Genomic DNA, 15,587 nt, shown 5'->3' with positions numbered 1-15,587 from the left:
TCCTACGCTGATTAAAGCTAGGAAAGAAGTGACCGCGAACCATTATCACCGCATTTGGCGAAAATATGTTGCGTGGTGTGAGGCTAGGAAGGCCCCAACGGAAGAATTTCAGCTGGGCCGTTTCCTGCACTTCCTACAGTCAGGGGTGACTATGGGCCTAAAATTGGGTTCCATTAAGGTCCAGATTTCGGCTCTGTCGATTTTCTTCCAGAGAGAACTGGCTATACTGCCTGAAGTTCAGACTTTTGTTAAGGGAGTGCTGCATATTCAACACCCTTTTGTGCCTCCAGTGGCACCTTGGGATCTCAACGTGGTGTTGGAGTTCCTAAAGTCACATTGGTTTGAGCCATTTAAAACCGTGGAATTGAAATATCTCACGTGGAAAGTGGTCATGTTGCTGGCCTTTGCTTCGGCCAGGCGTGTATCAGAATTGGCAGCTTTGTCATATAAAAGCCCTTATCTGCTTTTCCATATGGATAGGGCAGAATTGAGGACTCGTCCCCAGTTTCTCCCTAAAGTGGTGTCAGCGTTTCATCTGAACCAACCTATTGTGGTGCCTGCGGCTACAAAAGACTTGGAGGCTTCCAAGTTGTTAGACGTAGTCAGGGCCCTGAAAATATATGTTTCCAGGACAGCTGGAGTCAGAAAGACTGACTCGCTATTTATCATGTATGCGCCCAACAAGTTGGGTGCACCTGCTTCAAAGCAGACTATTGCTCGCTGGATCTGTAGTACGATTCAGCTTGCACATTCTGCGGCTGGACTGCCGCATCCTAAATCAGTGAAAGCCCATTCCACGAGGAAGGTGGGCTCTTCTTGGGCAGCTGCCCGAGGGGTCTCGGCTCTTCAGCTTTGCCGAGCAGCTACTTGGTCGGGGTCAAACACGTTTGCTAAATTCTACAAGTTTGACACCCTGGCTGAGGAGGACCTAGAGTTTGCCCATTCGGTGATGCAGAGTCATCCGCACTCTCCCGCCCGTTTGGGAGCTTTGGTATAATCCCCATGGTCCTTACGGAGTCCCAGCATCCACTTAGAACGTCAGAGAAAATAAGAATTTACTCACCGGTAATTCTATTTCTCGTAGTCCGTAGTGGATGCTGGGCGCCCATCCCAAGTGCGGATTGTCTGTAATACTTGTATATAGTTATTGCTTAACTAAAGGGTTATTGTTGAGCCATCTGTTGAGAGGCTCAGTTGTTATCATACTGTTAACTGGGTATTGTATCACGAGTTATACGGTGTGATTGGTGTGGCTGGTATGAGTCTTACCCGGGATTCAAAATCCTTCCCTATTGTGTCAGCTCTTCCGGGCACAGTATCCTAACTGAAGTCTGGAGGAGGGTCATAGTGGGAGGAGCCAGTGCACACCAGTTAGACCTAAAGCTTTCTTTATAGTTGTGCCCAGTCTCCTGCGGAGCCGCTATTCCCCATGGTCCTTACGGAGTCCCAGCATCCACTACGGACTACGAGAAATAGAATTACCGGTGAGTAAATTCTTATTTTCTCTTAGTCCGTAGAGAATGCTGGGCGCCCGTCCCAGTGCGTACTGTATCTGCAGTTATTAATTCTGGTTACACGCATGTTGTGTTTTGTTTATAGTCAGCCTGTTGCTGACATTGGTTCATGCCGTTGGCTTGGATTCTGTTGAATGCCACGTTGTGCGGTGTGTGCTGGTATGAATCTCACCTTAGTTTAACAATAAATCCTTTCCTCGAAATGTCCGTCTCCCTGGGCACAGTTCCTATAACTGGAGTCTGGAGGAGGGGCATAGAGGGAGGAGCCAGTGCACACCCCTTTTTCAAAGTCTTAAAGTGCCCATTTCTCCTGCGGATCCTGTCTATACCCCCATGGTTCTTTTGGTGTCCCCAGCATCCTCTACGGACTAAGAGAAAAGGATTTACCAGTAGGAATTAAAATCCTATTTTCTCCTTCGGGCACTATTTTATCTGTAACTGCCTGTGGGAGGGGGCATAGAGAGGAGGAGCCAGCCCACCAAGTTAAAGAAATTTAAAGTGCACTGGCTCCTTTGGACCCAGATGATTAAAATCCTATTTTTGCATCATCTCTCCTAGGTGTGACCCGTTCCACCCAGGGTAATCCTACGTAGTATGCCCAAGATGGCTGCCTCGCCTGCTGCCTTTCATGAGTGAAATATACAACCCCTGGAATTTATTACCCAATATGTCTGCACCAACCCTGCAATATGCTTGTTGTGCTCTCTAGGTTTAGTTGTTTTAATGATTTCTGTGTTCTCTACTTGCTGTAATACCAAATCTTGATTACTGTTTTTAATGCCTGTAAAGCGACTTGGAGTCCTGCTGGAGAAAAGCGCTACATAAATAAAATTATTATTATTAGTTAACACACACCAGGGCTGTTTCAGTGCTGTGTCTGCTCCTGAACCCTGATTGGAATGGATCATAAATATCATGGGTTGTCAGGCGGGTTTCCAGTTGATTTGCAACCACTTTCTCAATAACTTTTCCTAGAAAAGGAAGGTTTGAAACCGTTCTGTAGTTGGTCATGCAGTCGGGATTTAAATTAGGAGAGGTTTAAAAATTGCTGCCTTTGAGGGTTCAAGAAACATTCCCGTCTGCACATAGCATTGAACTATTTTTGCAAATGCAGGGCCAATTATGTCCATACACCCTATTAGGAGCTTCATTGAGGCTGGGTCCAGATCATAGGTAGTGGGACACAACATTTGTGCAATTTCAAGTCTCTTACATCCATTGGGTCAAAGCTGGTCCAGGATACAGGTGGCTTACATTGGTAGGCTTGGTAGTTTGGCACTCCTTTGATGGCACTGTGGAGATTACAACCCGGATTGTAAATACTTTATCTGCAAAGAAGTTTGCAAATTCACATAGATTGTAAGCTTGCAGGGCCTTCCTACCTCTGTCTGTCTGTTTTTACCCAGTTTTGTTCTATTACTTTTCTAATTGTAAAATGTAACGGAATATACTGCACTATATAAGAAACTGTTACTAAATAAATAATAAATTGTACCTTGCCTCAGAGAGGGTTTTATCGGGCTGCAGGCATGCTGGCTTGCAAATTCTCTCCACTGTACAGAAAAGCTGAACTAACCTATTGTTTGCTGCTGTGATCTTTTTGATAAGCCTAATTCCCAATCATAGGTACTGCTCCCAGAGGATCATTCTGTGCCTAGTTTTGCAGGTACAGTATGTGGCTAATTTGGTGCAAAAATAGGCATGTGACATCAAAGGTAAAAAAATAAATATAAGCACACATGCAACTACACACATCTACCTGGATATACTTCTCCAAAAACATATACACAAAGTGTAATTACATTAGCTAATGATTGTACCCTCATTACTGGGTCTGTCTGAAGAGAACCAATCTATTGGATCTCTGTTACTGTGTACAGTGTTACTGCTATTAGATCCAAATTCATTAAGAACGGATAGTCAGATGAGATCTGATTTTTAAATGTAATTTGGTAGGACATTGAAAATAAGGAAGAAAATGGCTATCGTTATTACAAATTATTTATCGTGCTAGTTATTCCAAAATAATGGGCAGTATAACACCATATACAGTGGTTCTCAAACTTTTTTGAATCATTGTGTCCTAGAGCATCAGAATTGTTTTCACAGCACCCCTAGGTCAAAGGTTTCTCATTGAGAAATTTAGAAAGAAATATTAAATTAAGTAAATTGTATTCATATGTCATCCTTAGGTTCAATTGTGTGGTGAGGAACAAGATTTATTCGGTTTGTCCACATTCTATGATTGACAGCCACCAGAACTGGTTTTGCTTATTACATTGACCATAAATAAATTGATTTGGTCCTGGACCACCAACCCTGGCACCCCTGCAAGTGTCCCGAGGCACCCCTGCAAGTGTCCCGAGGCACCCCAGGGTGCATGGCACAGTTTGAGAACCACTGCCATAAACGTTGTCTATTAATGCTAAATACACGTCTACATGAGACACAGCTCAGCAGTTGCACTGTGTATGAGTGAATTTTTGAAATAACTTTTTGATCTGTGAGTACTGACATCATATGTCTAATCCACAGTGGGTTGAAATGACAACAGTGATACATATAGACCTCATTAATGCCTTAAAATAAAACCTTTACAGATTTGCTCATAATGTTTGATTTATTGGCTTGTAATAAATAGTGATGTCCTTTTCTTCATGCCAGAGCAAGAGTGCTTCAATTCTCACAATGATGCTTCATCTTTGGATGAACTGTAAAATAACACACTTATGGATGGCCCACTTTGTTTGTTTTAGGCCAAAAGTCAGTTCAAACGCAGATCTACTGCTAACAACGTAGAGATTCACATTCCAGTTCCAAATGATGCTGACTCCCCCAAGTTCAAGACCACGGTGGGGAGTGTTAAATGGGTGCCAGAAAATAGCGAGATAGTATGGTCTATAAAGTCTTTCCCGGTAAGCCGCATTACTACGTTAAGCCTATTCTTCAGATCTGTTTTGACATGGTTGATTTAACCTAAACCTTTACTGTAATGTGAATGTGGTACAAAATATTGACATGTTCTGACTGTAGACCTGGATGGGAGTTTGACATGTCATATGTTGATAGTCAGCATGTCGGCCATGTGGTTTTCCATTGCCGTGGTAAGTATCCCTAAAGGGCCATACACACAAGGGCGATTTCCCCACAGATGTGTTCTGAGCGATCTAGCACGAACACTCGGCGCACATCTCTTCCCCAGCTCAGTACAGCGCTATGTGTGCTGAGCATGGGGGACGAGAGGGCAGCTCATTTCACCCAGCGGTGAAATGAGTGACCTGCTAGATTTTCTCTGCATGCAGGCCAATCTAGCAACGACGATAGTAACGCTCGGGCCACGCATAGCTATCGCTGTAGGGGATACACACGGAGAGATCCGCGCTTAAGTTCTAAGCAATCTAGTCAGATTGCTTAGAATTTAAGCACGGATCTCTCGGTGTGTTACCCCCCTTAACCCTAATCACAGCCTGAGGCCTAACCCTCGTTAGAAAACATTCTGTTGTTGACGTTCACAATGGCAACATTCTGAACATATACATTGAAATGTACAGTCAGGCAAGATGGAGGTTGTAGGGAATCCCCCTTCACTATAACATCCGTTTAGGCCTGTTTTTTTTTTTTTGTTTGTTTGTTTTTAAGTTGGAGAAGGCACTGAATTATGGACTTCTCTTTAAAGATCTAAACGTTTCTAGTTATTATTTATTTCTTGACTATAATGAGATTGGGAAGTATGTTCACGTGATCAACAATTTTGCTGATATTTTGAATTACCCTTAATGATACCAGTGGTGGGTAACTTCCTTTGTTAAAGGTCTCTAAGGAGCAGAGTCAATTAGCTGCAAGTTGATGACATGGTCTTTTTTTTTCCCCCAGGTAAAGTGCCTGGAGCTATTTAGTTACAGAACATCAGTTAGCCCCGAAGCTGCAGTTAACTTTAATTTCTGCTTGCACCTTCAGAGGGAGCAAGTACAAGTGAGCATAAACTGCAGACACAAGCTGATCGGGGATCAACCTGCAGCTAATTGAATCTGCCCCTAAATATTCCATCCATCCAGTCACAGTTAAGACAACTACATGACTGCATATGTATTTCTCCGGCAGGGTCCACAAGTTATCCACAGGATAACATTGGGACATGATGAAGCGACAGCGGATTTGCACCAATCGGTCAGAGCTTTTTGGCCTCCCTGCATTCAACGGGCCCGTCCATATATCCCCGTCTCCTGGCTCAGGCAAATCAGTTTTTTGTTTGGTGCGGCAGGAGCCGGAACATGGTCAGAGGGCTGCTGTTTTTTAGCAGCCATAAACTTTCTTATATTATTTTTTATAGTCTTACTATTTTTTTCTTGAGTGATTTCTAAAAAGCGTTTTGTACGTACCTTAGATAGAGTTGCTTCAACAAGTCTCCGCCGGGTCGCGACAACGCTTACCCACGAGTTCAGTGCTGTTTCGGCAGGAGTCTGTGTCGGATATACTAGCAAGTTCAGCAGAAGTTACCACCAGGCTGTGGCCGGAGCACGGGGGGGGGGAAGGTAAGGCATGGCATCTATTCTGCTTAGAAGGGGAATACGGACACAGCTGCACTGTTTTGGGAGGAGACTACCAAACAGTAGCTGATGTGGCTGCCACCTCGGGTGCACCAGCGCTAGGCCTTAGGGATCAGAGGTTCCAGGAATAATATGAGCCCGCTATCCCTAGGGTTGATGTCAGCAGTGGGAAGTCCGATGCTCTCCTGGTTGCCCCTCCCCCCGGTTCATGACCAGTTTCCTCCGAGTCTCCCACCATGAACTGTTTCCCGCTTCCATCTCAGACGCTGTACACAAAGGGGATCCAGTCGCAGCATAGGCGGCTGTGTGACTGGTTCGTCTGTGTTCACTATAGGTTCATGGAGCGGCAGTGTACACTAGTAGCGTCTGGATCCACTCAGCGTTCGCAAACGTATTGTTTGGTCCTGGAAGCGAGGCGAGTCTCCCTGTATCCCACTCTACTGAGTATGGGCTATACAGCACTAAGTCTCTCTCTACCTTTTGAGTACGAATAGTTAGATAAGTGCATATTGCATATGAGTCTGCATACTATTACTGTTCTTTCACTATGCGTCTGAATATGGTAGATCTGTTAAACATAATTCAGTAATATGTTCTCATACATACTTGATATGCAGTTGCAGTTGGTGTGCTCATATTGCTTACTATACTAATGTATAACATGACTGACTGCTAGTGTGATTGCTGACTTTACTATAATTCTGTCAGTTTTATTTCTATTCCGATCTTCAATGCTGGTGCATGGGTAGGGTCGGATTGTAGGTCAATTTAAGAAGCTTAAAGGGATTACAGTCACAAATTGTGTAGTACACTGTGGAATTGTTGATTATTTATCATGTCTAAGAGCGGCAAAGGTGAAGAAGATACACTCATTGCAACACCAACACTCATATCATGTTTGTCTTGCAAAGCTGTTTTAACCTCTCAGGATCTGGTTCAGGATGGTGTGTGTGCAAATTGTTTTAGATTTCACCAGGGTCTCTTGAAAAATACAAGGCAGATTCAGGTACAGGTTGATCCACCTTAGGGTATATTTGCACAGACATTATCCAGTATAGCTGAAAGGATAATTCCTCCAACTCCTGTACCAGGGATAGGTTACACGATTAACCCTTACAATGCAGCTTCCCACCTGCGGTTTATCACTTCCAGCAGCAGCCTCAGGCTGATAAACCAGTGGTAAGTAAATCTTCATCCTCACAGGCTACACATGTTTCAGATGAGCCATTCTGTCCTTAGTGGATTCAGCAGAGCCTGGTGACTTGGTGTTAACAACCAAGTCACCTGTGTTTAAACGTCCAAAAACAGTTAAGACTGAGTTTCCAAGGTCAGATCAGCTGACAGAAATCATGGAAGAGGCTTGGGCTACGTCCAATAAGAAGTTTAGAATTCCTAAGAAATGGAATTTCAATTATCCTCTTCTAGCTGGGGATTGTTTAAAAAGGGAGGTGGCTCCTAAAGTAGATATGCATGCGATTCGATTATTGCGAAAATCTACATTACCTTTGCCTTCAGAATCTTTTAAATGATGTCACAGATAGGAGATTGGATGGTTTTTGAAAAAATATTTTTTCCCTGTCTGGGGCAGTCATAAGGCCAGCCATGGCTTCAGCTTGGATGGCAAAGGCAGTGGCTGCCTGGGCTTATGCATTGGAGGGGGATTTTTCAATAGCATCTAGAGAGCAAAAATACCATATAGCACATATAAAACAGGCTGCAATGTTCTTGGAAGAGACAGCATTGGATATGGGTACTATTGCCTCCAGGGTATCCGCTTCAACATTAGCTGCTCGCAGAGCATTTTGGCTACGTACGTGGAAAGCGGATTCAAAATCTAAGAAGGATTTGGAATCTTTGCCTTTTTCTGGATATTTTCTTTTTGGTAAAGAATTGACAGATATTTTGGAGTCAGAAGCAGACTCCAAGAACGTAAAGTTTCCTTCCACACACAATTTCAAACCTAAAGTTCTGGCTTTTCGGCCCTTTTGGTCTCAAGGAAAAGCTAAAGGAAAAAGTGATGGCAGGCAGTCCCAATACAAGAAGTCTGGTAAGACTAAAAAGCATTGGGCTACCAGAGGACCAGTTGATAAAACAGCTAAGCCTTCAGCCTGATGATGCAGGCCTCCACCTGGGGGAGCTCAGGCTGGGGGGCCGACTTCTTCAGTTTCCACAGATCTTGCAGCAGTCTACAACAGATGCCTGGGTACAGGAAGCAGTATCTCTAGGTTATGCTTTTGCCTTCAAGAAGCACCCTCCTTGAAGGTTTTTTTATGTACCTGCCCATCTCGGGTAGAGAATGAAGGCCAGGGCTTTGCAAGAGGCAGTGCAGAATTTGCTTTTCTCAGGAGTAGTCATTTCAGTTCCTCCTGTACAACGAGGACAGGGTTTTTACTCCAACCTGTTTCTAGTTCAGAAACCAAATGGGTAATTTCGGCTCAATCTCAAAGTGCTGAATAAGTACATTTGAGTACCTCTGTTTTATATGGAGACGTTCCGTTCCATCATTTTAGCCATGGAGCCAGGAGATTATATGGTATCCCTGAATATACAGGATGCTTACCTACATTTCTCATACGTCCGAAAGGATGCTGGGGTCCACTTCAGTACCATGGGGTATAGACTGTTCCGCAGTTGCCATGAGCACTTTAAGACTTTTCAAGAGTGTGAACTGGCTCCTCCCTCTATGCCCCTCCTCCAGACCTCAGTTTTAGAAATGTGCCCAGGTAGACTGGATGCACTCCAGGGGAGCTCTACTGAGTTTTTCTGAAAAGACTTATGTTAGGTTTTTTGTTTTCAGGGAGAACTGCTGGCAACAGTCTCCCTGCTTCGTGGGACTGAGGAGGCAGAAGTAGGAACAAACTTCCTAAAGAGTTTCATGGCTCTGCTTCTGGCTGACAGGACACCATTAGCTGCTGAAGGGAACTGAACGCTAGCCGTACCTAGATGCTCACTCCCACAGCATGCCGTCACCCCCCTCACAGAGCCAGAAGTCAGGTGAGTGTTTAGAAGACAGATCTTCAATCAAGAAAGTGACGGCTAAAGGTACCGCGTGGCTGGCGGCAGCGCAGCACGCCATGTTGCCCACACATACACAGGCACTGCAGGGCGCGGGGGCGCCCTGGGCAGCATGAAACCTATGGAAACTGGCATAAATAAGGGGCATAAGTTGCTGTGGCACAATCCTACCCCCGCCAGTATAAAAAATTACCTCATAAAAGCTGAGGAGAAACACGCCATTGAAGAGTGGAGCTTCCTCCTCAGTCAGCCAGCACACTGCTCAGCGCCATTTTCTCTCCTTCCAGGCTGCAGAGAAGAACGCTGGTCCTCCTCCACTGCTGAACAAGTATCGGGGTGCAAAACGGGGGGGGGGGCACAGTGAATTTGGTGCTATATAATTGTGTGATTAACACTAGAAAAGCGCTGCATGTCACTGGGCATTTTGTGTTCACAGACATTGTGTTACTGGCCCTGGGTTGTGAACTGGCAAATCCTATCTGTGTCCCTCTGACAGATTTTACTGTGGGTCTGTCCCCTATAAGTCCCGGAGTGTATGTGGTGTGGTTGTGCACGTGTGTGACATGTCTGAGGCAGGGAACTCTTCCTCTGTGGGAGACATGTTAGGGACACAGTGGTGTAATATGACACCAAGAGCTTGACTGGGTGAAAGGTTACATGATAGTGTGAATCATATCTGTAAGAGGTTGGACTGAATCTCATGCAGAAAACTGAAAATAATCTGTTGAAGATGTGATTTTTAATAGTTCTGCCTTTCATCCACAGGGACCCCTCTGGGTCACATACAAATTTGTACAAGTAGTACAAACTGATACCGACACGGACTCTGATTCCTGTGTCGACACTAGTGATTCCAGGGGAATAGGTCCTAAGTTTGCAAAAAAGCTTTCAAAACATGTTTTAGCTATAAAGGTGGTGTTAGAAGTTACGAAGCCCCCTCTTTTACCACAAGGAGAGGGTTTACTTTAGTAAAGAAGTAATGTAATTTTCCCTCCACCTCAGGAGTTGAACAGTCTCTTGGAGGGAGTCTGATTTAAACCTGAAAAGAAATTTCAGATTCCCAAAAGGAATTCAGGCAGCTTACCTTTTTCCAAAAGGTGGGAGTCACCCCGCATTTTAGACAGGGCCCTGTCATAAAAGAGAAAAGGTGTTTCTCCCTGCACCTGGAATGGCTTCACTTAAGGAGCTGACAGGCACAGGCCTACCATTGTCTGTGCGTGGGTGAATAGTGCTATTGAGAAATGATCAGAAAACTTGTCATTAGACATTGACACAATAGATGGAGACGAGATACTCCTAACGTTAGGTCGTATCAAAGACGCTGCTGCGTACGTACTAGAAACCATGAAATATATTGTTCTCTTGGGATCAAGAACCGCTACATGGCAGTATCTGCTCGGAGGGCGTTGTGGATTCGCCAGTGGAATGCTGATGCAGATTCCAAAAGAAATATGGAGGCTCTCCCGTATAAAGGTGAGGCCTTGTTTGGTGATGGGCTGGATGCATTAGTCTCGGCTACCGCAGGTAAGTCGACATTCTTGCATTATGCTCCTACACCGGCGAAAAAGACACATCACTCTCACATGCAGTCCTTTCGGCCCAACAAATACAAAAAGGCCAAAGGTTCCCCCTTATTTGCAGGTAGGGGAAAAGGAAAGAAATCCGCAGCGTCTCCCGGATCGCAGGAGCAGAAGTCCACCCCTGTTTCTGCCAAATCTGCAGCATGACGCTGGGGCTCCCTTGCGGAAGTCCGCTCGGGTGGGAGCACATCTGAAACTTTTCAGTCAAATCTGGAGTCAATGTGGCCGGGATCCGGACTGAAAGTCGACAGTAACTAGGTCGACAATGTCTAGGTCGACAGTAACTAGGTCGACAGGGTGTCTAGGTCGACAGGGTCTTTAGGTCGACAGGTCAAAAGGTCGACATGCGTTTTACACTATTTTTTTCTTTTTTTGAACCTTTTCATACTTAACGATCCACGTGGACTACGATTGGAACGGTAATCTGTACCGAGCGAAGCGGTAGCGGAGCGAAGGCACCATGCCCGAAGCATGGCGAGCGAAGCGGTGCACTAATTGGGGTTCCCCGTCACTGTACGAAGAAAACGACACCAACATAACATTAAAAACTCATGTCGACCTTTTGACCTGTCGACCTAGAACATGTCGACCTAAAGACCCTGTCGACCTAGTTACTGTCGACCAATAGTGGTCGACCTAGACATTGTCGACCTAGTTACTGCCGACTTTTTATTACCACACCCAATGTGGCCTGGACCCGTGGGTCTTACAAATAGTGTCCCATGGGTACAAACTAGAGTTTCAAGACGTCCTCCCATGCCTATTTTTCAAATCGACCTTGCCAGCTTCTCTTCCAGAATCAGGATCAGGTCATTGTCCTGGTACCCTTGTCACAGCAAGGAGAAGGTTTTTATTCAAGCCTCTTCGTAGTTCCGAAGCCGGACGGCTCGGTCAGACCGATTTTAAACCTGAAAAATCTAAATCTCTTCCTGAAAAGGTTCAAGTTCAAGATGGAATCCCTGAGGGTAGTGATTTCCAGTCTGGAGGAGGGGGACTTCATGGTGTCAGTAGACATAAAGGATGCTTACTTGCATGTTCCCATTTATCCTCCTCACCAAGCTTATCTGAGATTCGCAGTACATGATTGTCATTACCAGTTCCAGACGTTGCCGTTCGGACTCTCCACGGCACCGAGGGTATTCACCAAGGTGATGGCGGAGATGATGGTCCTCCTTCGTCAAAAAGGAGTCAATTTAATTCCTTATCTGGACGATCTCCTGATAAAAGCGAGATCCAGGGAACAGTTGTTGCAGAACATCGCACTCTCCCTGTCGATACTCTAAAAACACAGTTGGATCATTAATTTTCCAAAGTTGCAGTTGAACAGACGACAAGATTGTCCTTTTTAGGGATGATTCTGGATACAGAAGTACGGAGAGTATTTCTTCCAGTAGAAAAGGCTTGGGAATCCAGAAAATGGTCAAACAAATATCGAAACCAACAAGCGTGTCGATCCATCAATGCATTCGGTTGTTGGGGAAAATGGTAGCGGCCTAAGAGGCCATACAGTTTGGCCGATTTCATGCCAGAGTATTCCAGTGGGATCTGTTGGGTAAGTGGTCCAGATCCCACCTACACATGCACCGGAATAATCCTGTCCCCTAAAGCCAGGATTTCGCTCCTGTGGTGGCTACACAGTTCTCACCTACTAGAGGGACGCAGGTTTGGTATTCACGACTGGGTCCTAATAACCATGGATGCAAGTCTCAGAGGCTGGGGAGCTGTCACACAGGGGGAAAGCTTCCAAGGAAAATGGTCAAGTCAGGAAGCCTGCCTTCACATAAATGTTCTGGAATTGAGAGCCATTTTCAACGGCTTTCTACAAGCGGTACATCTTCTTCAAGATCATCCCGTGCAGATCCAGTCGGACAATGTAACAGCAGTCGCGTACATAAACTGGCAAGGCGAATCGAAAAGCAGTGTGGCAGTGGCAGAGGTGACAAGGATTCTCCTCTGGGCAGAAAGACATGTAAGAGCTCTGTCAGCAATTTTCATTCCGGGAGTGGACAACTGGTAAGCAGACTTACTCAGCAGACATGATCTCCATCCAGGAGAGTGGGGCCTCCACCAACAAGTCTTCGCAGAGGTGACAAGTCTTTAGGGAGTTCCTCAAGTAGACATCATGGCATCTCGTCTAAACAAGAAGCTTCAGAGATATTGTTCCAGGTCGAGAGACCCTCAAGCAATAGCAGTGGATGCATTGGTGACCCAGTGGGTGTTTCGGTCGGTATATGTTTTCCCTCCATTTCCACTGATTCCAAAAGTTCTCAAAATAATAATAACAAGAGTTCGAGCAATCTTCATTGCCCCAGACTGGCCAAGGAGGGCTCGGTATCCAGATCTTCAGGAGTTGCTCATAGAAGATCCTCGGCCTCTTCCTCCTCGAGAGGACCTACTACAGCAGGGGCCGTGTGTGTATCAAGACTTACCGCGGCTACGTTTGACGGCATGGCTGTTGAGCGCCGCATCCTAGCCCGAAAGGGTATTCCCACGGAAGTCATCCCCACTCTTATTCAGGCCAGGAAAGGAGTAATGTCTAAACATTACCACCGTATTTGGAGAAAATATGTGTCTTGGTGTGAATCCAAGAAGGCTCCTACGGAAGAATTTCAGCTGGGTCGGTTTCTCCATATTCTGCAGGCTGGTGTGGATGCGGGCCTTAGATTGGGGTCAAGGTCCAGATTTCGGCCTTATCAGTTTTCTTTCAAAAACAATTGGCCTCCTTTCCAGAAGTTCAGACGTTTGTGAAAGGGGTTTTGCACATCCAGCCTCAATTTGTGCCTCCAGTGGCACCATGGGACCTTTAATGTGGTGTTGCAGATCCTTCAATCAGATTGGTTTGAACCTCTGCAGGAGATCGAATTTAAGTTTTTCACTTGGAAAGTGGTGATGCTTTTGGGCTTGGCATCCGCAAGGCGGGTGTCTGAGTTGGGGGCCTTGTCTCACAAGAGCACTTACCTGATCTTCCATGAAGATAGGGCAGAGTTAAGAACTCGTCAACAATTTCTTCCAAAGGTGGTTTAGTCCTTACACATAAACCAACCTATTGTGGTGCCAGTAGCTACTGACACTTTCACTGAGTCACAGTCTCTAGATGTGGTTAGAGCTTTGAAGATTTATGTCGCAAGAACAGCTCGGTTACGGAAAACGGAGGCTCTGTTTGTCCTGTATGCTCCCAGCAAGATTGGGTGTCCTGCTTCTAAGCAGACTATTGCGCGCTGGATCAGAGGGACAATTCAGCGCACTCATTCTACGGCAGGCTTGCCGGTACTGAAGTTGGTGAAGACCCATTCTACTAGGAAAGTGGGCTCATCCTGGGCGGCTGCCCGGGGCGTCTCGGCTTTACAACTTTGCCGAGCAGCTACTTGGTCAGGGTCAAACACATTTGCTAAATTTTGACACTTTGGCCGATGAGGACCTCAAGTTTGGTCAATCGGTGCTGCAGGGTCATCCGCACTTTCCTGCCCGTACTGGAGCTTTGGTATAACCCCATGGTACTGAAGTGGACCCCAGCATCCTCTAGGACGTATGAGAATATAGGATTTTAATACCTACCGGTAAATCCTTTTCTCCTAGTCCGTAGAGGATGCTGGGCACCCGACCCAGTGCGTACTTTACCTGCAGTTTTGTTCATTATAGTTACATAAGTTGTGTTTCATTTGTTTTCAGCATGTTGCTGTAAATGGTTCATGCCTGTTGGCGTGTCATGTTGAATGCCATGTTGTGCGGCATGGTTGAGGTGTGAGCTGGTAAGAATCTCACCATTAGTATAAAAGTAAATCCTTTCCTCAAAATGTCCGTCTCCCTGGGCACAGTTCCTATAACTGAGGTCTGGAGGAGGGGCATAGAGGGAGGAGTCGGTTCACACGCTTGTAAAGTCTTAAAGTGCACATGGCTCCTGCGGAACAGTCTATACCCCATGGTACTGAAGTGGACCCCAGCATCCTCTACGGACTAGGAGAAAAGGATTTACCGGTAGGTATTAAAATCCTATTGTTCTTATAGCACTGTCCCATCAGTGCTATCTCAGGTTCGCTATCCTCCAACAGCATTTTCAGTTCCAAGCCCTACCTTTTGGGTTAGCCACGGCCCCCAGAGTATTTACCAAGATTATGGTGGTAATGGCATCTTATCTCCACCAGCAGGGGATAAGAATTTTTCCATACATCAATGATCTTTTAATCCTGTCACAGGAATTGCTTCTGTGCCATCTGCAACAGACAATAGAGTGTCTGCAGAAGCACGGTTGGCTCATAAATTGGGCAAAATAGTCATTGGTTCTATCACAACTGATAACTCACTTGGGGCTGTATTGGATTCAAATGTTCAGAGAGTAAATTTACCTCTGAACAAGATATCCAAGGTTCAGGCAAGGATTCAGGACTTGCTACACAGTCCAAAGGTATCCATTCACGCAGCAATGCGTGTGATGGGATTGATGTCAACATTCGACATGGTGGAGTATGCACAGTTCCTCTCAAGGCCTCTGCAGCATCTGATTCTTGCCAAATGGAATGGGTTGCATCAGACGATAAAAACGCAGACTATGGTTCTTACGATAGAAGTAAAAAGGTCATTCGCCTGGTGGCTACAGACATCCCATCTGGACAAGGGGAGACCGTTTTGGTTATCAGATTGGGAAATTCTGACAGCCGATGCCAATCTCCAGGGCTGGGGGGCAGTGTCAGGAAGGTTGTGTTTTCCAGGAGAAATGGACCAAGGAAGAAGGTTGCCTGCCAATAACTATATTAGAACTTCGGCCCATACACATGGCACTAATTCAGGCAAGGGACATTCTGCTGGGAAAACCAGTTGAAATCCGCTCGGACAATGCAACGGCAGTAGCGTACCTCAACCATCAGGGAGGAATACGGAGGCAAAAAGCGATAAAGGTAGATAGAGGTAAGTCTCGCATACTAAAGTGGGCAGAA

At 45.6% G+C, this 15,587-nt stretch overlaps 1 protein-coding gene across 2 annotated transcripts in view; it reads left to right on the top strand.

Moving 5' to 3' along the window:
- AP1M1 (adaptor related protein complex 1 subunit mu 1) overlaps nucleotides 1-15,587 on the top strand; it is a 328,968-nt gene that overhangs the window by 281,726 nt on the left and 31,655 nt on the right. For both annotated transcript variants that reach the window (XM_063914754.1, XM_063914755.1), the window contains exon 9: nucleotides 4,271-4,429. In XM_063914754.1, the coding sequence (XP_063770824.1) occupies nucleotides 4,271-4,429 (159 nt within the window). The remainder of the gene's footprint in view (nucleotides 1-4,270; nucleotides 4,430-15,587) is intronic.

Source organism: Pseudophryne corroboree, chromosome 1 (genome assembly GCF_028390025.1).
Source record: "Pseudophryne corroboree isolate aPseCor3 chromosome 1, aPseCor3.hap2, whole genome shotgun sequence".
NCBI classification, from domain to species: Eukaryota; Metazoa; Chordata; class Amphibia; order Anura; family Myobatrachidae; genus Pseudophryne; species Pseudophryne corroboree.
This window is presented reverse-complemented; position numbering and strand designations above follow the sequence as displayed.